Here is a 22492-nt window from a genome sequence, read left to right as displayed (position 1 = left end):
TCTGACAGACAGACATATAAATGAAAACCTCCTTGATGATGACATCCTCCAATGGGGTGAAAGGTGAAGATATTTCTTGGGGCTCACAGATGCAATGGGCCCACAACAATTCTATTAGGATTATTTCTTTCAAGTCAAGATTCACCAATCATATCGTTTATTAGATATATTTCTTCAGGCACTATCATCATATTTTACAGAAACACAAAACTAGAATAACCTGACACCATTCTGATTTCTTTGAGCATTTACATGACACCATTATACCAAAAAATATACTTTGTACACCACGTATACATCAAAGTCACGATTCACCACAAAACATTTTTTTGACAAGAAGTAGCCAAAAAGTCCTGAATTGCACATTTCATTGTGATTACATTGACAGCAGTTGTTCAGCCAACCTTCACAACACCCTGTGACAGCTCAGAGTTTGAGTTTCATAAAGTGCATTACTCTCAATGGCTTCAAAAGTTGATCATCTGAGGGGGAAATTGTTTTGTAAAAACATGATAAAAAATTGCTCACAACCACTAAAACCTAGTGTTTTGGCTCACTCACCCATCCAAAATAAAAAATGTGTCAGTTGAAAGTGGAAATAATTTTTTTAAAAGGACATGAATTTAATCATGGGCAAGGTCAAGGCTAAAACAAGGAGTCTAGATTCAAAATAATTTCTTTAATCTAAACTTCACGCCAATAAAATGTTTTTGATTTTTTTTTAAATGTGTTATTTTGTTTATTTATAAAGATTATAATGATTTTTAATTTATTCCTGAAGTTGATGAATCTTCTCATTTAGAAATACTGTTCAAAGCCATTTGTCACTGGTCTTGAAACAGAGATAAAAATGTGACCGGGAATCTTCAATAAAAAAAGAAAGAAAATCAACCTTATAGTTTTAACATTTATATTATCCCACATTTATATATACAGCACAATCACATATGAATATCACTGAGATATATGAAGTAGTGTAAACCTGTAACCTGCTTTATTTCTGGAAGGACTGGGAGTTATACAAAGCTCTGGATACCTAACATGACCCTACACAACAACTGAGGCCGCTCACAGTCCCTCACAGCATCAGGGTGAAGGCGAGCAGGCCGAGTAAGCAGGTCATCAGTTCTGTGTGCAGAGAAGGGCCTCTTGTGGCGAACGAGGGGACATTCATGGTGCCGTTCAGCCATAGGCAGGAGGTGCTGGTGGCGTTGCAGCACTCCAGATGACACGGAGGTGGAGTGGAGGCCTCACACGTGGTTTTGGCAGAACAGTTGGAAATGCAACCTGCCGTCCACTTAAGTGAGGAGTCCACTGTCTCCTTCATCAGCTGCAAACACGACAGAGAGTGAATAGAACTGTGCAGGATACGAGAGGTCAAACGTCTAAATGTGAGGCTGAGATATTTCAGTGTTGCTCAGAACCCTCTGGAGTTTGTGTGTTCATCTGTGAAAGCACTGTGAAGTTTTCATCTACACTGGTATAACTTTATTCATAGGTCATGTAAAGATAAGCTGATGAAGGCAGTTGAAGATGTTAATGTGGAGCTTTCACACAGTGTCTCATTTCTGTCAGTGAGGTATCAATATTTTTTTTACACCCAAAAAATACTTCAATAGGTAATATACAAATAAATTAAGTTGTTTTTTTTCAGTGTTTTTTTTGTACAACCTTGAACTGTAGCTAAGTTTTGAAATATACTTCAGTTGGTAACATACAAACGAATTAAGTTTTCTCACATCAAAGTTCTCAATTGTGTTAATATAACTTAATTCATTCATGTGTTATCATTCATGTTATTCATTTGTGTGTTTAAGTAGTTTCCTAAGTTGGTAAACTACTTTTCTTTTTTCAGTGTACTTATGTTGCATTTTTGTTTATCAATTCTGTTGAATCTTACATGTAGAAATGAAGTATTTAACATTCCCTGAGCTTCATTAAATTAACATTATGGATGTGGGTGAAGTACACTGTTACATTTCGGGCCATATTCTCTGCATATTCTCACCTGACAGTGTGGCTGTGAGGACGAGCAGGTTTGGATGGGTGCAGTTTTAAAAGCTGTGTAGCAGCTCGGGCCAGTACACACACCTTTATTACACTTGTTCCCCTGAAAAGAAAGAAAAACACAAGCACATTTACATTGTTTAACTTTAGAATATCAAATTACTGGGCAGAAATGTAATATACTGGGGTAAAAAGTTAAGTTAAGCTTTCTGCTCACACACACACACACATACACACTGTACCCAGCACACACTCACACATGCAGCCGTCAGTCCCTTACATTGTTTACTGGACCGGTGGTAGTAGTTTTAGTGACTGGTTTGGAGGTCGGTGTCATTGTTGTTGCGTTTCCACTTGCTACAACAATGTAAAGAACAGAGTCAAAACTGTTTGAATATGAAATAAAGACTTAAAGTGCACATCTATAAACACGCAAACGTGCCTCAGGAGATGTAACAAAATGTAATAATTTATCACGTGAAGAAGATAAATGATGTAACAATTCTGAGTCGTGGATTAGGAAGAGTAAAGGTGTGAGGTCTGTTTACCTGTGGTCATGTTCATCATGGAAGCAAAACTGCTGTTGAGGCAACCAGTAAAGTTGCAGCAGTTCTCATTGCAGTCGATCTGAGAGGCGTTGACGCAGCTGTCAGCACATGAGGCAGTGCAGCTAACGGTGTAGCACATGTCCATCTGCCTCATCAGCTGATACAACACAGAACGACACACAAGTAGAGATCACTTACTTTGCCTTTTCTTTTTCATATGAATGTCACTGACCATTATAATTACATGAAGACCAGAGCCTGACCCAAATATGGGTTGGTCGATAAAAATCGGTAAAAGATATTAGCCTTTCACAGACATATCAGTATCTGTGTTTTCTGATATGTGCCGATAACAAAACTTTTATATTACACAATAAACTTGCAGAAAATGATGTTTGTTTTCTTGATTCAAGTCCAATACATCTGGTTGTATTTCTGTTTTTTTTCCTTTATGGTTACTGAAAATAAAGCTTACAGTTAAACTGTAAAAAATTCAAGCCTCAAATACATTTCTTTGTCTTAAGGGTTTGATAACTACATCTTAAGAATCATCGCCAAGTGTTTTTTTAATACATATATCGACCAATATTTGGTATCGGAAATATTTCAATCCCTAAATTAATATTGGCATTAGTTGAAATGCGTTTGATTAAATTATATTAAAGTTTAAGTCAATGCATTAGACCAGTTTGTGAGATGGTTCAAAAGAGTCGTTTGCCTCCCTACCTGACAAACGGACTCAGCAGGACACCAGGTGGCATTCTGACTGCTGTACATACTGTAGCACTCCGACTTGTTACAGCTGAATGAGGGACATTCGAACTGTGTTTGAGAGAGATGAGGGATACACGATGAAGGTGAGAGAGACAGAATCAATGATGAAGAAGAACGGGTGACAAGGGAGAGACACAAATACGAAAAAACACTTCTCTCTCAAGAGGTGGACTTGCCCTACTCACATAGACAATGGCTATGGTCGTTCCACCTGAGGCAAAAAGATGGATGTCAATAATAGTTAAAAACAGAAAAATAAGCAATTCTTTTATTTTCTTCAAATGGGAAAACAAATACTGCAAAGTTAATTGAAGCGTCTCAATATTTGATGAAAAATAAACACCATACCAGTGGAGCTTGGTGACTGGTTGGTGGAAATTATTGAGGTTAAAGAAGCAATACCTGAAGTTACAGAGGAAATTAAACTGGTCTCACCTGAGACCATCGTGGTGAGGCTGGACTGGTTCATGGTTGTAGTAGAAACTGAAGAAAAAGAAAAGAATTAGAAGTGATAGATATTGAAGGTGCAGAATTGGCAGTGGTTGTTGAGTTGGTGGATGTGGGGGACTGGTTAGTAGCAGTCAGTCTCTGGAGGTGCTAGTGGTGATGGGATATCAGGTGGTGGTGGTTGCAATACCTCCAGATGGGTTAGATGTTGTGGTGGACTGAGTGCTGGTGATTGTGGTAGAGGTTGTGGCTGTGGATGTCTGGGTGGTGGTGGTGAGTGCTGGGCCCCCAGAGGTTGCTGTGGCTGTGGATGGCTGGGTGGTGGTGTTAAGTGCTGGGCCCCCAGAGGTTGCTGTGACTGTGGATGGCTGGTTGGTGGTGTTAAGTGCTGGGCCCCCAGAGGTTGCTGTGACTGTGGATGGCTGGGTGGTGGTGTTAAGTGCTGGGCCCCCAGAGGTTGCTGTGACTGTGGATGGCTGGGTGGTGGTGTTAAGTGCTGGGCCCCCAGAGGTTGCTGTGACTGTGGATGGCTGGGTGGTGGTGTTAAGTGCTGGGCCCCCAGAGGTTGCTGTGACTGTGGATGGCTGGGTGGTGGTGTTAAGTGCTGGGCCCCCAGAGGTTGCTGTGACTGTGGATGGCTGGTTGGTGGTGTTAAGTGCTGTACCTCCTAAGGTGGTGGAGGTTGCTGTGACTGTGGATGGCTGGGTGGTGGTGTTAAGTGCTGGGCCCCCAGAGGTTGCTGTGACTGTGGATGGCTGGGTGGTGGTGTTAAGTGCTGGGCCCCCAGAGGTTGCTGTGACTGTGGATGGCTGGGTGGTGGTGTTAAGTGCTGGGCCCCCAGAGGTTGCTGTGGCTGTGGATGGCTGGTTGGTGGTGCTGAGTGCTGTACCTCCTAAGGTGGTGGAGTTGGCAGACTGGCTGATGATGTTGGTCGTAGCGGACTGTGTGGTCATTGTTGGGGCCCCAGAGGTGGTGTTTGGGGACTGGGAGGTGGGGGCCTGGGTGGTGCTGCTGTTTGCTCCAGATGAAGTGTTTGTCGGCTGGGAGGTTGCGTTGTTCATTGTCATGTTTGCAGTGGTGGCAGTTGAGGTACTTTGACCTGACACTAATACTGCTGGCAGGAGTAGTCCTAACAGGAGGAGGTGCAGGGCACCTGTGAAACCTGGCAATTTGGGAAACATTGTAGCAAAATACATATTTAATTTCAGAATACATTTTTTCATAATATCAGGGAAAATGCATTTGTAAGACCATAATTTCTCAAAATGGCTTATTAGAGATCTTTGCTAACAGGGTGTCTCATGGGACATGTTCATTGGTCAAGGCTTAGATCAGCTGCCACGGCATTATGCACAGATATTTATTGTCCCACTTTGGAACCTTTCCTGGTGGACAGATCTTGTTTTTGGTTCAATGGATTGTCATCATACCTGATGCAGATTGTCATGGTGCCCAGAGGAAGAACCTCCAATACTTTGGAGCTAATCAGTTTTTCTTTTATCCAGCAAAATATGTCAACATCTGGAGTTTATTTCCAGGATTTATTTCGGTCTTTATCAAATTAAAAATGTTAAAATTAAAATTTGTACTTGTCACATACACCAACCATACACAGTACGACGTGCAGTGAAATCGTTTTTCTACGACTCTCCTTGACATAAATATATGATAAAAAATAATTAACTATTTTACGGAGAAAATATAGTATGAGGAAGGAAGGAAGAGATGTATACAAATATATTTAAAGTGCAGGCATGTGTAGTCAGACTGAGGTAGTTTAGCCATGTGAGCAATATGTACCTCAGAATTGGAGTTTCAGTCCGTCAACACTTTGTCACAGACTTAAATAGTTCAGAAACTACCATTAAGTGACCAAACTAACTTTGGTGAAAGTTTGCCTCTCTAGCAGCAGAGCAGGTGTTTTTTAGCTTCGCTTTAACTTCTTCAAAGGGACAAATGAGAAGAGAAAAAAATCTGAAGACGTCCAAATTGTAGCACTGCAGCGGCCGAATTTACACTTTACAGTGAAATGAATTGATTTGGATATTCCTGCACTTTGACCAAATTATTACTGACATCTTTTTCTTTTTTGGGGGGGAGTTTTACCATAAAATAATTTGGGGTCTGAGGTTATGAATTTAGTTATTTGTACATATTCCATATCTTTTTGAGACATATTCATGATACACAAACAAAACTGATGTAACTTGACAGAAAAGGTTTGTGCAGATTAGGGAACGTGTGTGTGACCACTGACAATGATTTTAAAAGCCTGAGCAAACACACACTCATACCTGAGTCTTTTACGGGAGTGGAGGCCATTGTCACGCAGAGAGAAAAGGAAGGAGCGCTTTGTTCAGCCTGTAATAAAATCATGTTAGAATCCTGGTAAATGGAAAGGTAAGACACACAATGAACATGAATGGACAGCTGCAGGATGCTCTTCTATAAGTACACAAGGTTTTTGATGCAGACGCAATGACAAATCTCTGCTCGCAGAACAAACTGAGCGACAACAAACTTAATTTGTGCGCAGACAATGGATCTTTATGATGAATGGTAATGTGGGCACAATTCAAACTGTTTACCCAAGCTAATAGGACTCACTGAATTACTGTCGCGCTCAGTGGGCAGCTCTTTAGATCTGTGGGAGTCATCTGTGGTCTCTTCTCTTTACAATCCTCTAATTGTTCTGCTGAAACTGATCCTGTAATTGTTTGTCACAGAGTCACAGAGCGCGAAACTGCTAAATGTGAGATTTAATGCTGCACTTTTCTATTCCCGAACATCAGTAGCTCCTGGAATACAACATTTTAGGTTTAAGCCCAATGAGCAGTTTTTAGTAATATTCACCCCCTCATGAGGTCATGCAGTCACCGGCAATTATATGATAAGTGTCTCTGTTCGCAAATCAGCGAACACAATTAAAATGTGTTTGTTCCTCAATCAGTTCCCTCGGGAGAACCGTCAGGCGGCTTGTTTTTTCCCCTCTCCCCTGGATCCCAGCATGGCCTCCTCAGGGCTCTACACCCTGGAAACTGAGCGACAACACAAGCCATCGTCCAGGTCGAAATGCTGAGTTTAATTGGGAACAGTGTTCTGTGCACGATGAAGTGTGCAGGTGCTGAATAATTCAGATTTTAAGCCGCCTCCTAATGGTCGTCCTGACTTTAACTTACATTTTCATCATGTTCCATAGGTGAAACATGAAGTTGACTCCAAGGAGCAGTTCAAATGACAGTATCAACAGTTTCATGAAAGGGATTGTGTGAGGAGACGCTACAGACACAAAACCGATGTTTTTGTTGTTGTGAGTAATTTCATTATCAACCAGAATCAGTTAATTTTAAGGTTTTTTGGAGATTGAAAATTAAAACAACTAAATTTCAAGCTGTCTGGAATGGGGGGGGGGGGGAAACATAGACTCTCAATAAAGTATATAAATGAATCCATATATATTTAAATACTTGCTTGTCATTAACAAACTTCACACATCAAATATATGGTTTCTAACAGAAATGTCACATCATAAGAGATCGAACAAAATCCCCCTGCTGCATCATCCTCTGTGGTAACACCACCTTGTGATTCCCCGTGCACAAATATCTAAGCTGCATTTAGTTACATTTAAAACATACAAGAACCATCATTTAAAATCGGTGGAGGCGACTCACCTGGGGCGCACTGTGCAGGTTTTGGTGTCAGCTGTGGTTGAAGTGAATGAGCTCTCTCTCTCTCTCTCTCTCTCTCTCTCTCTCTCTCTCTCTCTCTCTCTCACTCTCTCTCTCTCTCTCACTGGTGTTCCTTCTCTCTCACCTCCCCCCTTCGCTTCCTGCTGACAGCACTGGAGTGGCAATGTAAGATGTGGAAACTCTCACCTGCACGGCTATACCAGTGTGAGAGGAGGAGACTAACAGCCTCCTGTTGCTGGGCGGGTCTGAAGATGCCTGAGAATTGACGGGGTGATGAATTTTGGAGGTGGGGAAAAAAATTGGGATATTTTGATATTGATCAATTTGAGAAATGTAGTTAAAAACAGAAACTCATAACTTTCCCCCAAATGGATACTTTAATTACCCTGTTTACCCCCAGATATCCCCTAAATGTCTTTAAATCCCATTTTCCTGTGTGTCGATTCAACATAAAAGACGATATTACATTACAATGCCCTGTAGTGTACGGTTGCTTTGATAAAGTTTAATTAAAACTGTGCACCCTGCAATTAAAGATTTACTAAAATAACTCAGTGGCTTAAGCCTTTGCTGGCCTATAAGAGTACAGGTGAGATTGCAGTGCCCTGCGGGCTGTTGTATAGGCAACCCTCTGGTTTCTGTACAACACAATGTGAAATCAGACCCCGCTCCCTGCCCACCAGCCCCCTCACACTACAATCATCTCTTTGTGGCCCAAAGAACGTCGAATTCTTGGACACGACACAAAAGGCACTTGCACAATTCGGGTGACAGAAATCCTTCCTTTCTTCACCGCAGCTGCAGGAAACACACGAAATGTGTCTGTTGTGTTTGGATGACTATTAGAAGGATAAGGGGGATAATTTGAAATATTCCCAACTCGTGAATAACATTAATTTGAGTTTTGAATTTTATTATCAAATAATTTTCTGCTCATTAATTGACTTATCCACAGACAGGATGTGGCTGTTAATGCCACACACTGTATTACGCTCAATGAAATAATGACTCTGTATCCAAAAGGCTCAGTCAGCTTCAGCTGGGTTCATTAAAGGGTAGTTTCACATTTTCAAAGTCCGTCTTAAACAGTAGACTCATCCACATGTACATTGACAGAGTTAGGTGTAATTTCTCCTTTTGTCCTGGCTGCGAAAAGTTCCCTTAATTACAAACTCTACAAAAATATCAGACTCACAATGGACAGTAAAATTGATGCAGCAGAACAGGAAGTATCTTTTTTATTCTTCTTTCTGGTCAAACCCAGGTGTCTTCATTACCCTCACTGTATGTGACATGTCACAGATTCTGGTGCGTGATGCTCGTAGTTGCTAATGTGGCCTCCAGCTTTACAGACAAGCCTCCGAGGTCTGATGAGCTCACATCTTACTCCATCAACATTTCTTTTTCTCTTCAGCTCTGACCCACGCTGCCCCCACTGGTTGTCACATGACGTCATCATTAATGCGTTAACAGAAGTGGATATGACGTGCAGCCACTCAGCTTTGCTATATTTTTTCCCCCCTGGGGGCCACTCCCAGTACTGCAGCAAAATAAATCTCTGTGGCCTAAAAAGTATTTTGGCTGTATGTCACCTGTATAAAATATTTAGTTTATACGTACAGAGAAGTAGTATCTTTGTTTATCTTGGTAATAATTTCCCTAAGTCCAGATATACCTCCATCTAAATATAAAAAATAAAAAAGATTCCAAGAATAACATTGCAAAATATTGCCGGATGCTAAACCAATAATCAAATGACTGAAAAAATATCACATAGCTGATGAAACGGTGTGAATCTAGCTTTCCTGTTTGGTTGTTTGTTTACACGTGGGAACTATGTGTGTGCTTGTGTAAGGACATGACCCTGGATTAGTGTCTTACTTTCATAGAAGCAACATAGCAACAAAGACGGTGTTCGGACTAAATTCACACCACACAGATGGAAACTGTGGGCTCACGTTTCATTTGAACGCCCAGTTTTTACTCTGAAACCAAAAACTCTGTATACTGTGAATAATCAACTGGGAACAAATACTGCCCCTTGATTTCCTAACAGGGAGAGGATGCAGCGTTTGGTTTCTGACAAACAGCTTTTTAACACTGTTGGTGAACAGCACCCTCCAGTGAAGAGGAATGAACACTGATCTCTGGAGAGGAAATCAGACAAACCAAGTCGAGCAGGTTTGTTCGACATGTGCAGAACTTTGTATAGACTTTGTTGGCCATTTCATATTTTAAATGTGTTTTTGTTTGGTATCATATAATTCTGGGACATAATCTCACATTTGAATTGTATTATAAATTGTATAAATAGTGGGAATATAATTTTTGGATTTAGTTGCTTTGAGCTTTCTGATATTTTTGTGGAGGCTGATGATGATGTCAGAATCCACGTCATGAAAAATACAGATTTGCATCATCTGGAGGAAAACTTGATAAGATGGCACATAAATGGAGAAATCTCTCTCTGTCTTATCGACAACCGCTCATCCCAAAAACGTCCACAATTCTGGGTCTTTGCCAAGTAGGTAATAAAATGCTCAATGAGTGTATATGTGATATTGTCACATTTTGAATTTAACTGTCAGAAAGTGTCACTTTAAATTCGTAATCATGGTTCCATTTCAAAATAAATGTTTCTGTGGGAGTCCGTTCTAAAATAAATAAAAACACATTTTGGCCGAACGTGTGTTTAATTCTTCCTCAGTTCATCCGATTCACTTTATCAGAAGGCAGACTGATTCCAACAGGATAACATGTGGCCTCTTATTGTTTACAGTTGAGGCTCAGCAGACCAAATTAAGCAGCCTGGATACAACTACACTCTGTAACTGCATGACTAAGAAGATTAGAGAAGATTTACCTTCCCAGCAGTCGTCAGCAGCAGCGTTCACACAGACCTGATACATAGCAACAGGCCTCTGAGCTCTGTGCACATTAGCAGGACTACACACACTGAGGCCCATTGAGCAGAAATGGGAGCCACTACTTTCATATGACCTCACATGGGATGGTTTCCTCCCAGTCTACAGGTGAGCTTCTGGCCAAGGTCAGTGTCCAGCTCTGTCACTGTCTGTGTTTTGTGTTTGTATGAGTTTGCAGCATCCGCCCACAGGAGTTACTTTCTTTAGCAGCCTACACCTGATCCTCTGGACTCAGTAGACCCCAGTGTAGTAAAACCACAGTCATGAATACGCGTGAATGTAGAGATGGAATATTATTTCACCCCAGGAACGTTCATATCATTGGTTCTCCAGTCAGAAAATGCTCCAATATGACGGCTTATATCCTGTGGACTGTGGTTACATGGACATTTAAAGGGATACTGTGCACCTGCAGGTTCCTGTGGGTGAGTGCATGAGTCATTTGTATTGTTGCATAAGTTTAGACGGGGTTGTTATTTATAGTGTAAATACAATAGGTGTATTAATCTTGCAGATTTGCCCATATAATGCAATCAAATTCTTGCCAAGGGAACAACACGTTACAGAGGAGACGAGACCACAGATGAAACAACTTGTGGGTAAGAGTCAGCGATAAAAAATAATGAATAAAATAAGTTTTGATTACAACAGATTTTATTTAACTGGTTTCATTCTATTCAGAGTAGCTGATAATAAGAATAAGAATAAGAATAAGAATAAGAATAAGAATAAGAATAAAAATAAGAATAAGAATAAGAATAAGAATAAGAATAATAAGAATAATAACATTATTAACATTAATAACTGAACTTCTTTTATGGATTTATAGACAACTTTTCATTATATTATTATAAACTCATTAAAATAAACAATATTTTATCTGCTTCATAAAAATAAAAAAAAGTCTTGTCTGCATCCTGCTGTAAATAAACTTATCTCCGTACACGTGCAAGTGCACATGTGTCACATTGACCACTCGACTCCTGTTGTCAGGTTTTGAAAGTAAAGGGATCGCAGCCATACCGGGGAGCCCCGACCGCACCACTGGCCTGAACCAGAGACTGACCAAGGCTGAGAGAGACATCCTGTCACTGAAAACCAGGGTCGCCTGTGAGAGGGTGTCCTGGGAGAGGAGGTTCTCAGAGCTGCAGAGGAAACAGGAAGAGCTACGTGGTCAGGTGTGTTTGTGAACATGTGAGTGTGTGAGTGTGTGTGTGTTTATGACTTTGTTAATGATAAGTCCCCTCTGTCTCCTCAGCTGACCTCTGAGGCTGGAGTGTTGGTGAGAGTGGCCACTTGTGATGATCAGGCAGAGTCAGGAGTGGACAATGGACAAGGTTTTGAGGAGAGCTCAAGTAAAATGACAGAAATATGAGTGAAGAGTTTTTCATAAATGCAAGAGTTTCAAGTTGACCAAAGACTTAAAGTGCTGTTTTCTAATGGACAGGTCTCTCAAGACACATGTTTCTACACAGAGGAAGTGAGATGTCATCAAGAAATGACGGCTGCAGAAGCAGCTTGTCAGACAGTCGCTTATCTTCATCAACAGCGCTGAGCTCAAGACTCGCATCCTCCTCATCCTCAGTCACCAGGTACAGGACGTCCGTGCGGCAAATATGAAACTACAATCACGAACTTCACTAAAAGACAGGAGACAGGGAACAAACGTCAGCCTGGCTCTAACCAGATTATATCTCATTATATTCATAACAAATAAAATAGTTTTATGTTGCATACATGAATTTGCTCTAAAACATAAAATATAAAAGATATTGTGTTTATTAGTGAGAACAACCTTAGAACAGAGCAGCTGCTACCACCTGTCAAAGAAAAGTAAGTCATATATATAACTGACATGACATTGATCTTTTCCCAGAAATCAAATATAATTCCAAAACAATTAAGAATAGTGTTTTTTAGCCCAAATTTTTACAAAGGAGGTTTTTTAATTTGTTAATTTTATAATAATAACATGAAAATAAACACAAATCCTCAGCAATCTGATGTAATAATTTCCCCTGAGTTGCCGATGACAGATAAGCGACAGCAATGGTTGCATTAGGTCAATTTATAACAGAAATCATGCATTTAAGTCATTTTTTGTGAAACTAAATCAAATTGATATCATTCATATGCTTCAGTCATGCACCACAGAGGAGAGGGGGGGTCACAAGTCTCTGGAATCATCATTTATTCTGATAGTTTTGGGAAACCCTGAATTAAAGTCCTGCAGAATTGACTTTCACCATCTGGGGCTTTGTTACTAACTGAACCTTCCTGCTCCTTCAGTGTGAGTTCATGGAGGACGTCCTATGGGCCCCACCGGGCTTTTGTCCCCCACTCCCCCATGGACCTGCAGCTGGGCCACCGGGTCAGGGTCATGCTGCCATCTGGGCGGGTTAGCACAGGGACGGTCCGTTACCTGGGCCACCTGCAGGGGGAGTCAGATCTCCACCTCGGCGTGGAGCTGCAGACACCTGATCATGGGCTGCATGACGGCAGCCACAGGGGACACAGCTACTTTGAATGGTAACTGACCTCATTTCCTTATTGTTTGATCACAGAAACATGCAGCTTCTTGAACGTTTACACCTCGTCTGGGAATCCACTCTGACGCTTCACTGAGATAAACAAACCCTACTTACTTTTCAAAATATCTTCAGAACTTTGCTATTGTTCCAGTCTTGAATCCCTCCAGATTTATACACTACATCAACACTTCTGGCCATCTGTTATCTAACTGTGATTCCTGAGGCATGAGTCAAATACGCAGAAATCACACAGCGGGTTTTCTGTGACTGTGATGCAACACGACTGACAGCAGGCATTAAACTGTCAAACGTTGCCTCCGGACATACCTGAGCATATCATGTGCATTTAGTGACAGAGCTGAATATGCAAATCTCAGACTGATATCAAGTTGAGAAGCTCATAAAACAGCTCGTAAGGCGTGAACAGACTAATTTGCCTTTTGAGGTTGGAAACGGGGCATAAGTCTCGTCCTGTTGATAGTGAAATTAATTATTTACCCGCAACTTAAATAGGTCGCACATGTGAAAGTTTGAATGCAAATGTCATGGTTTGTTTTCTCTGTTATTTTACCTGTAGTTGATTTATTCAGATTCATTGTGACTTTACTTTTTGCCCCTTGCAGTAAACCTGGATTTGGTGCCTTTGTACCATTCCACAAACTACTGATGGCCTGGGAATGACGAGGATACATCACGCCAAGCTGCACCATAGAGAACCAACTGAGCAGAGAACAGTAGTTACAGTCATGGATCTGATACATTATTGTAATGAGGTATTTTTGTATCATAGTATACATATAAAAACACGAGTGTTGTGTTGTCATGTCTCTGAAGAATCACAAAAATAAATACAATTTCAACCCTGTGTGAAGCTTGGGCAGAGAGAAATGTCAGAGTTACAGTGTGTAACTGTTCTTTATGAGCGAGTTGTTGAGCTGGTCTTTAAATAAAACAAGCATCAAACACCACTTCAGGCTCCACTGAAAAAACAACAAAACCTGAAGGCATGATAACAGGTGTTACAATCCTGTTGAGTGCAAACATTTTTGTGTGAATGACTCTCAAGTAGTGGCCTAAAGGGCCTCTCGCTTTGAGCAAATAGAGAACGACTCAACTCCAAGTCAGTGTGTGTGTGTGTGTGTGTGTGTGTGTGTGTGTGTGTGTGTGTGGGTTGAAAAAACTCAACCCAAAGCCTGGAGAAGTTTGTGAAAGAAACAATATGAAGCAGATATAGATATTCATAGATATAAGTTCCCTAAATATGCGTCTTTTATTCATCTGGATCCATGAAAGTATTTTTTTTATGATACACGGCGTGACTGCTGTGTTTTGTAGTTTATTTTGATGCACTTACAATAAGGGTATTTGGTATTTTATTTTCCCTGATCATGACATCAAGCAGTTTGTAACTGCCGGACGTGCCAATCTTGCAAAATGCGGTGAAAACTCCAATAGATCGCAAGACTTATACCTGTCTACATACTGTGACTAATATCAGAATACTACACATGTTTTCGTTTGATCATTGATTATTCTGAGTATGACCCCACTCAGGTTGAGGTCATCTGAATATGCTGTGTGTTTTAAACTGTTGTCTTAATCTGGTTAATACTGGAATAGTACATGTGAAGTCATGTTTATATCACAGCTTGAAAAACAGAAGTGACCTGAAGTGCTCTTGTGAAATTCAGGAAGAAATGTAGGCAATAAGTCATGATGTAAGTACGAGTGAGGGCCGACACTCGGTTCCTCTGTTACTGGAAAATAAGCTTTAGAACAACTGGTACAAGTAACTCCAACAGGAAAACAATATCTGACACATTGGTTTATTAACAGTGACATGTTTTTTTCCTATATACATACAGAATGATTGTTTATCTCACAGCGTACTTTCACAGTTAAGAGAACATTATTTCCGTACTTGTGTTGTTTTTTTTTTAATCATATCCTCAATCACACTTTAGTCCAAACATGTGTGTTGTGTTTCAGCAACTGTCTTCTATGAGTGTTCCATGAAACTGATTTACAGGAAACGGCTGATGACACACGCCAAAACCAATTCCTTTCACCGGCGTCAAAGTCTTTTTCTCAGTTTCCTTATTGGATTACAGTTTACTGTCAACGCTATATGCAAAGCCTGCAACCCTTGATTAACTGAATCAACACAATGATCGGCCACAGTGTGTTGAAATACAGACCTCACAGAGATAACACTGAACAGCAGATTGTTCGGGAGAACAACAGCCAGATAAAAGAATAACTAATACTTTATTCAGTGATTTCCTGTCGCATGAGAACTTTAAATAAATCACTTTTGACACAATATGCATCAACAATCAAAACTAAGGAAACTCAGTCATAACTATTTTGGGTCTACAGGCACTTTTTTTTTATCCAAATCATGGATTACAAGGTCACATTTGACATTTCTGCGGAGGGTGTGTGTTCTCACATCGGCTCCTTCTGAGACTTTGCTGACTTTATACTTGGGGCAAGGCGGAGAAAGTCCGCAGGCAGGTCGGAGGCTCTCACTGAGATATTTGAGAAATGAGAATATCTAAACTGTTTATAAATATTAAGAAAAATGTCACTTTCATTTCACAGAACTAAACATATTTGCATTCAGCTTTAATCATTCATCTAAGAAACACTAGAAAGTATTTAGGATACAACTGAGGTCAAGTACCATGTTAGATCTGAGGGCGCGCAGGGAGGACGATCATCAGAATATTCCTCTCTGAGTCGAGTTGAGAATCTCTGCAGCCAGTTTCTCTGCATTCGTCAGATGTGGGAACATTTCCATGACCGTATCCACCTGATGTGGGTTGAAGATGGCGTGCAGTTTCTTGCGGAGCTCCATCCTCTGAGGGTCGAACGTGGCAGGAGATGGCTGCTGTTGGCCCCAGGAGTGATACTCGTGGCCTTCGTAGGAGCAGCAAGAGTTGTGTGAGTGTGACGATGGGACGGAAGAGGGGAGACTGCCTGATGTGCTGGCTTGGGGAAGCCCCTGAAAGGGATCTGACCAGTAACTGTGCTGATGTTGGGGGGCACCGCCATAATGGAGCGGGCTGGGGAGGCTGTGTTGATGTGGCACACCTGGTGGGAACATGTGGGGGTAGCTGGGCTGACAATGAGAGTCCAGGCTCCCGTGGTGTTGCTGGTGCGCTGCTGAGGGCACAGTGTGAGAACAGCACCTGCAGGAGGGGCTGCTGTTGTGTCTGGTTCCAGAGAGGCCACTTTGCTGCTGGGACCTGAGCCTGTTGGAGTTGCTGTGGCAATGCAGGTTATCAGAGTACTGGCTGTCGAAAGAGCCGAGGCCTGAATCCAGGTACTCGTGGGAGACGTTGGTATAGTAATGATTGGGCGCCGAGTGCAGCCCCGGCCAATCTTTCTGACTCTGGCCCGAGTGGGGCAAATGGTTTAAACTCTTCATAGGATCCTCCCAGTACGACAGTTTGTTTTCACTGATGAGACTTGGATATGAGGAGCTTTGCCCATCTCTCACAAGCTCCGTGTTCGGGTCTCGAGGATGAGAAGCTGCTTTATGAGCAGGTCCCGTTTCAGGTTGTCTGTGTGATAATGAGACATGTTTCTCTTCTTTTGCAGAAGAAATCTGGGCTTTCTCTCTCAGCTCATCAGCCAAAGAGAGGTAGGACCGGTTGGCTCGCTCTGGATGGTAAAACTTGCACTTGATGCCATAAGTGCACTTTTTGTCTGAGAAAAACAAAAATGGACACAAACAAAAAAAATGCTTAGGGTCATTTCATTTAGGAGCCACATTTTTGTTTTGTCCAAATAAAAAAACAACAATGCATCTACGTTGCAGCTAAAGTGATTCTCGTCCTGATTCATAATAGTATCTCACCATAAGGACAGAGCAGTCTCTTCGTCTCTGTAGGCAGAGGCTTCTTCCTCAGCAGGTTGTCAAGACTGGGGCCATGGCGACCCAGAGGGTCATCAGGGGGCATGAATCTGGAGGAAAAACAAAATCAAACTTACTAATGAGAAATCAGGTTGACGAGGCCGTACTTTTCAGTGCAGCTACATTAAATCTTATTTGTGAATAGGAAGTCATTAGACCTCACAGCCTCAGTCAGAGAGACACTCGGTGCTTACTTGTCATTCACAAAGGAGAACATGAGCAGCCTCTCCTCAATGCATTTCTTCCACTCAGGCCTTTCTCCTTGGAGGTCACGGTAGGTGTCATTGGATACGATCACTCCCTCCGACTCGTACGCCAACTTCACGATAAAGCGGTCGTCATAGCAGACCACTCTCTTGCCCCCAACTCGCCTTGACGGCGTGAAGACCACTATTTTACGTCTCTCGAGATCCATCAGGATGTGTTGATCTGGGAATGCAAACATTGATCAATATCCTCAACTGCACAGTCAAGCAACAAAAAACACACAATTAAACAAAAAATAAAGAATAACCATACGACAAAGCTCCAGCGATCAAATCCCCGAACACAAAGAAGGTATTACATCACCTGAACCAACATCAGAACTACCTCTATGTACATTATATCATATTACTCTTCCTGCAAGAGTGAATGGAAACACAATATGTGCATTGTTAGCGCTTATTGCAAATTAAAAGTGAAATGAAAGGAACCATCCAAGAGGCCTGAAGGTGACATGAAACCCACGATTTACTCAGCCACCTCAGTAAATAAGTGTTTGTGTGTCTCAGGCTGACTGTCTTCACTCAACCACTTACTGTAGATGATTGTCAGCACTTAACTGCAGCCTGAGCAACCCACTCAACTAGGTGTGGGAGTAAAAACACAGCTGTACTTCCTGATGGGGCTTTCCCTGGAATGACTGCAGGCTGATTTTTACTTCCTTGTTCGCAGAATGAAAACAGATCCCTTGGATTACTCCACCCAGGCGAGCACCGGTTACTAAATCCCGAGAGCCACGAGGTGATGATGCATCAGTTTGAAAAGGCCGGCAGTTTCTTAATTATCAGTGGGTAGATAAGCTTGACTGGTCGAAAAACTAGATTTATTGAGATGGAATAAAAGGCATCAGACGTAAGATGACGTGACAAAGACGTGATAGTGATCTGTGATTTGTCAGATACACCCAGAAACATAAGTGACTCAGACATCAAACATGCAGAGCCCTTTATTGTGTCCTGCTGCCACACGACTTTCATGCCGTCATGCTGTGCCCTCATGGAAAGTGCCGCAGGAAATCATCTAAGGTTCCCACACTCGCTGCTATCATGGGTTCGTGTTAAAACATAACTCGGTAGCTGTCTTTCGTAATCTTGATGTGTTGCCACATGCATCTGGCACGAGCTCAGCAGTTCAGCCTCGGACAACGTTAAAACATTATCACAAGACTGCTGAGGGAACAGATAGAGGAACACGCATGTACCTACAGATACGTGATATACAAGGTTTTACTTTTTACTGTCAAACAACTGATTCAAATTAAAGGACGATTTCTGACATTTTGGAAAATATCCACTTTTGATTGCTTGTGGAGACTTAGATGAGACGATCAATACCACTCTCTGTATGTATGTGTTAATGCCAGTAGCTGGTTAGCTTAGCTTAGTAGCCCATGTTTTCTGGCTAGGAGTCAATGAAATGAGAATGACGCTTGTTAGACGCTTGTTCCGTTGATTGAAGCAGAACAATAACTGATTAATTTAACTTAATGTCAGCTATGAACATTGACCTCAAGCCCAACTCCACAACGCTGGTGTCTCCTCTTCGGTAACGGGCAGAGACATTACTTCTTTTCCTCTGTGTGCTAACGGTAAGAACTCCAGAGAGAAAGTTAACCAGAGGCAAACTCCTCTACTGGAAAGTGAAAAAGAGTCAATCACCTTTTTTTAACGAGTTTACCCACATTAAAAAAAACTGTATAATTTTGTATAAAACTGAAGATTTTGGTGTAAAAGAGTTCAATGTTATTTCTGTTTGAACCAGACATTGTTTCTCATTTGAATTTTTTGTTTGCTAAACTTTAGGGATAAATAATGGTGTTTGATTCTGCTTGCTTCAGGTTTTTTTTTTTGCCATCTGTGTGCTGGGCTGTTCATTCTTGTATTGTTACCTGTGATGGGGGCATCAGGTCTGGGCTGCTCCCTTCGCCAAGTGGGAACAAACACGGTGACGGAGCTGTGGCCTCTATCCAGGAAAAAATTCACTGCCAGCTGGATGCCTCGGCAGGAGAACACTTCCTTGTTGCCGTGACTGTAAAAGACAGAGGTGAGGGAACAAGTACAAATAAATGAATACAGATAATTTAACTAAATGGATCTGTCAAAAAAGAAAAGAAAAAAGAAAGTTAAAACCTGAGCCTTCTCAATGACTTCCCTCAGGTCATAACTCATGTATCACACTTAATTATCGGTTGTGAGGTGGATACCTTAAGGTGTGTCTCTAGAATTTGCATATTGTAGCAGCTGCCTTTGCAAAAACATGCACAGGCAGGGTGGTGAACACCTTTTAAAAAAAATAACATCTTCCCCCACCGCCGAGGAGGAAGATGCATGTTGTTTTTATGTTTCAGGGTCAGAGTTGAGTGACAACGTGGCACTTAGCCATGGTAGTTTGAAACATGTTACTTTGCAGGTATTTTACTGTCCCCAGGTCCACGAGCTGTTGAGGTCGCTGGATGCAGTAAATCATGTGCACATATATGTAGCAGCTCTGCAGTTCAAAGCAGCAAACATAACAACCACGAAAAGGACAAATAATGATTTAAGTTACTGATCTACTGGTCCCATAAAAGAGAGGAAACACTTGCTCTCAGGATTACCTCATGGCAACATTGCTGCCGTCAATAACAATAGGCCTCAATTCTGTCTCTGTTTTCCTCTGGTGCCCCAGTTGTGTCGTGATTCTGGATCCAATGGCCCAGCTGGGAGGCAGCAGAGAGTCCTTTAGTCCGGTTCTCCTCTCATCTCCGTCAGAACTGCAGGGTGCGGTGCTGGTCCTGATCCTGACCAGCTCCCCGAGCACCGAGTTGGTGTCTGGGCTGAGCCCCAGCTTCCTCAGAGCGGACCGGACCTCCTCTGAGGAGTAACCCAGTTTCCTGAAGGAGTCCACCCGGAGCTGGAGCTCCTCGCTGTCTGGTTCCAGTAGACCTGCAGCTGAGCTCTGGCTGGGAAGTACCTGATCCATGATGGAGCATCTGGGCCTCTTTTCAGCTGCATAGAAGACGTGTTATGTCCTCTGGATGATGTTCATCGACTGACTGAAGAAAAATGACATTTAATTAGGAATACATGTTGAATTAACTCAAATATAATATCTTAACATTATTTTGTTTCTGTTTGACGTTCTGTGTCTTATTCAATACAAATGCATATATTCATGAAAACTCTTTGAAGTTGTAAGAATCTTTGTTTTCTGAACTGTTCCATCAAACAGAAACAATCTTATTAATATTAACAATAATTTTTCTTTGGATTTCTCAACAGGAATTCACAATGTGATGTGTCAGTCGTCTCTTGAATGTTAAAGGTAAAGTAGCCTAAATATCACAGAAATGGAAAAACAATTGGGCAACAAAGAGTTAATCAATAACAAAACAGATAAATCATCGCTTTTTAAATAACGGACTAACTGTGTTAGCCATTATGAGCCAAACTGCAACGTAGCTAATTATCTTCCTCTTACACTTATTTTTTATGAATATTTAGTTTTTTGTTTCCTTGGGGTCTGCTCGGGCACTGTGAGGGATTTTTGATGGTTTATAAACTAAACACAAATCATAGGAACCAGGAATTGTAGTTGCTGCTTTAATTTCCTTTACTCTAAACATGTTCATACATTTCATTCTTACTAATAGGATGTCTTCCATTTTCCATGTTACTAACTCCATAACTCATATTTATTATTATTATTATTATTATTAATAGTTTCAACGTTGGTTATTGTACGTAAGTCGTCATATTTGATCACCAGGAGACAAAAGCAACCATCAGGTACAAGAGGCCTGTTCTTCTCGCTTACTGTAAAGTGGGATCAGCCTGTCGGGTAAAGACAGAGACAGGGACCAAGGCTGTAGAGTTTTACTCACAGTTTTACGCACCACACAGTATTCTAACAGTTTGAAAGGTATAACAGACGAACCGACTGTACGAATACAGCTGTTCTTGACAGAGGTGACAGGTAGGACATGTCTGCAGTAACCGGTAGGTGAGGAGGTATCAGGTTACAGCCTCCTTTCTTCTTTCATCGTCTACAAATCTCACTGCAGATGGCGAACCGACAACTTGCCTGCTTGTGTCTGCTGGTGTCTCCTGGTGTCTCCTGGTGTCCCCGTGTGAGCAGAAGTCCCTGAGAAGTCCTCTTCACGTGTGGACGTTCAGCAGCTTTGAAAATGTTCAGACTTCTTGGCACCTCCCTCCTGAAAAGCCTCGTCCACACGGAGACGCGCGGAGTCATAAAACATTTGCATACGTCAGATAAGGTTGTGTTCCTTTTCCTTGTGGCTCAGTCACATTGTGCAGCATGTGACACAAAGTGTGTTTACAATGTGCAGACGCTGTAAAACAATGTAAACCTGATGTACAGGCTTGTTTGTGTTTGTGTTTTACATATGCTTAATTGTAGCTGTTAGAAATGTACAGAATGTGTTGGCAGTTAAATAAATACAATTCTACCTGTGAGGTTAAACCTTAAACTGTACAGGACTATCTCAAATAACCAAACAACAACGACAACAACAATTATAATAATACAATTAATTATAATCATCATCATCATCATCATCATCATTATCATAATGCTGATAATAATATTAATAATTATTATAATTATTATAAAATGTTACTGTTATGTAATTTGTGTATTAACACCGTTCTCCACAAAGTTATTGAGTGATTCAAAAAATAATAAAACAACAATAATACCACATTTAAATTCACATTATATACATTTAATTTATTTACTGTACAATAAATATTGACAAATGAAATTTAAACAAAGATGGGAAGGTGTGATGGGATGTATCATAATTATATGAGAGTAAAATGGGGGAAGTAAAATGTATTTAAATTAGTTTCGTTCTTTTTCAACCGTGTAATCCCTTCATTCATTTGATGATATGAAAAGTAAAAAGTTATGGTGATGTCTTTGAGTAAAGTGTGATTTTTTTCGAGTGACTTTTTTATGTCCTTAATGTGAGAGAATCTCCTGTTCAATTTTTTTTTTTTTAAAGGAAATGAAAAAGGAAATCATATGTGGGGAAACACCGCCCCCTGGTGAGAAGGGAGCAAAACAACAGCCCCCTCAGCAACTGTGTGTTTTTCCATGTAGTCTGATTATTGTTGACGTGTCAAAGACTTGCTTAAAAGTAAAATTATGCTCGTTCTTACACGTTAATGAAACAGGAAATTTGATGTAACACAAATCTCTGAAACGTCCAGTTTCTTATATTGTATCTTATTTTAATAATGTTTATGTACATTTATGTTTGATTGACATGATTGATTTTAGGACTTTTTCTCGTAACAGAGTATTTTTACACTCTGGGATTTCTAATTTAAGGATATGAGTACTTCTAAAATTTAATTGAGCCTGAACCGCTTTAAAGTTT

At 41.0% G+C, this 22492-nt stretch overlaps 3 protein-coding genes and 1 long non-coding RNA gene across 7 annotated transcripts; 1 reads left to right on the top strand and 3 right to left on the bottom strand.

Moving 5' to 3' along the window:
• Positions 1-140: 140 nt before the first annotated feature.
• LOC117777104 (keratin-associated protein 4-7) lies at positions 141-4010 on the bottom strand. Its single transcript, XM_034611638.1, has 7 exons — positions 3765-4010; positions 3521-3540; positions 3282-3377; positions 2556-2712; positions 2288-2364; positions 2009-2110; positions 141-1330 (listed from the first exon to the last, which is right to left on the bottom strand). Exons 1-7 carry the CDS (start codon positions 3796-3798, stop codon positions 1079-1081), a joined length of 738 nt encoding a protein of 245 aa, XP_034467529.1. The 5' UTR covers positions 3799-4010; the 3' UTR covers positions 141-1078.
• A 585-nt stretch (positions 4011-4595) lies between these two features.
• On the bottom strand, positions 4596-7528 carry LOC117777105. Its single transcript, XR_004616556.1, has 3 exons — positions 7451-7528; positions 6071-6137; positions 4596-4938 (listed from the first exon to the last, which is right to left on the bottom strand). It is a non-coding gene; the product is annotated as an uncharacterized LOC117777105 (long non-coding RNA).
• A 2673-nt stretch (positions 7529-10201) lies between these two features.
• LOC117777103 lies at positions 10202-13788 on the top strand. Its single transcript, XM_034611637.1, has 8 exons — positions 10202-10500; positions 10726-10817; positions 10907-10991; positions 11386-11570; positions 11651-11747; positions 11840-11984; positions 12682-12921; positions 13547-13788. The coding sequence occupies exons 1-8, from the start codon at positions 10464-10466 to the stop codon at positions 13602-13604; spliced, it is 939 nt and encodes a 312-aa protein (XP_034467528.1). The 5' UTR covers positions 10202-10463; the 3' UTR covers positions 13605-13788.
• A 949-nt stretch (positions 13789-14737) lies between these two features.
• Positions 14738-21395, bottom strand: LOC117777102 (endoribonuclease ZC3H12A). 4 transcript variants are annotated; one of them, XM_034611635.1, is made up of 7 exons: positions 21172-21395; positions 19706-20143; positions 18998-19137; positions 17040-17274; positions 16789-16895; positions 15610-16637; positions 14738-15454 (listed from the first exon to the last, which is right to left on the bottom strand). In XM_034611635.1, the coding sequence occupies exons 2-6, from the start codon at positions 20068-20070 to the stop codon at positions 15646-15648; spliced, it is 1839 nt and encodes a 612-aa protein (XP_034467526.1). In that variant the 5' UTR covers positions 20071-20143; positions 21172-21395; the 3' UTR covers positions 14738-15454; positions 15610-15645. The 4 variants fall into 4 exon arrangements, with proteins under 4 accessions (XP_034467526.1, XP_034467523.1, XP_034467524.1 ...); XM_034611632.1 differs by having other exon boundaries at positions 14738-16637; positions 21172-21393; XM_034611633.1 differs by having other exon boundaries at positions 14738-16637; positions 19706-20146; positions 21185-21393.
• Positions 21396-22492: the final 1097 nt, after the last annotated feature.

The sequence above is a fragment of the Hippoglossus hippoglossus genome, chromosome 16 (genome assembly GCF_009819705.1).
Source record: "Hippoglossus hippoglossus isolate fHipHip1 chromosome 16, fHipHip1.pri, whole genome shotgun sequence".
Classification (NCBI taxonomy): Eukaryota; Metazoa; Chordata; class Actinopteri; order Pleuronectiformes; family Pleuronectidae; genus Hippoglossus; species Hippoglossus hippoglossus.
The sequence above is the reverse complement of the archived record's forward strand: the minus strand, read 5'-3'. Positions and strand labels throughout refer to the sequence as shown.

What these genes read in the sequence shown, in the direction of transcription:
- LOC117777103 (XM_034611637.1), top strand. Translation starts at nt 10,464, where the DNA reads ATGACCTCACATGGGATGGTTTCCTCCCAGTCTACAG. An exon ending in ACAGATGAAACAACTTGTGG is followed by an intron (nt 10,992 to 11,385) that starts GTAAGAGTCAGC and finishes TCCTGTTGTCAG; the next exon opens with GTTTTGAAAGTAAAGGGATC. An exon ending in AGGAAGAGCTACGTGGTCAG is followed by an intron (nt 11,571 to 11,650) that starts GTGTGTTTGTGA and finishes CTGTCTCCTCAG; the next exon opens with CTGACCTCTGAGGCTGGAGT.
- LOC117777102 (XM_034611635.1), bottom strand. Translation starts at nt 20,070, where the DNA reads ATGGATCAGGTACTTCCCAGCCAGAGCTCAGCTGCAGGTCTACTGGAA. An exon ending in GGCAGCAATGTTGCCATGAG is followed by an intron (nt 19,138 to 19,705) that starts GTAATCCTGAGA and finishes TGTCTTTTACAG; the next exon opens with TCACGGCAACAAGGAAGTGT. An exon ending in GAGACTGCTCTGTCCTTATG is followed by an intron (nt 16,638 to 16,788) that starts GTGAGATACTAT and finishes TGTTTTTCTCAG; the next exon opens with ACAAAAAGTGCACTTATGGC.
- LOC117777104 (XM_034611638.1), bottom strand. Translation starts at nt 3,798, where the DNA reads ATGAACCAGTCCAGCCTCACCACGATGGTCTCAG. An exon ending in CCTCACCACGATGGTCTCAG is followed by an intron (nt 3,541 to 3,764) that starts GTGAGACCAGTT and finishes TTTTTGCCTCAG; the next exon opens with GTGGAACGACCATAGCCATT. An exon ending in CCTCACAGCCACACTGTCAG is followed by an intron (nt 1,331 to 2,008) that starts GTGAGAATATGC and finishes TCGTGTTTGCAG; the next exon opens with CTGATGAAGGAGACAGTGGA.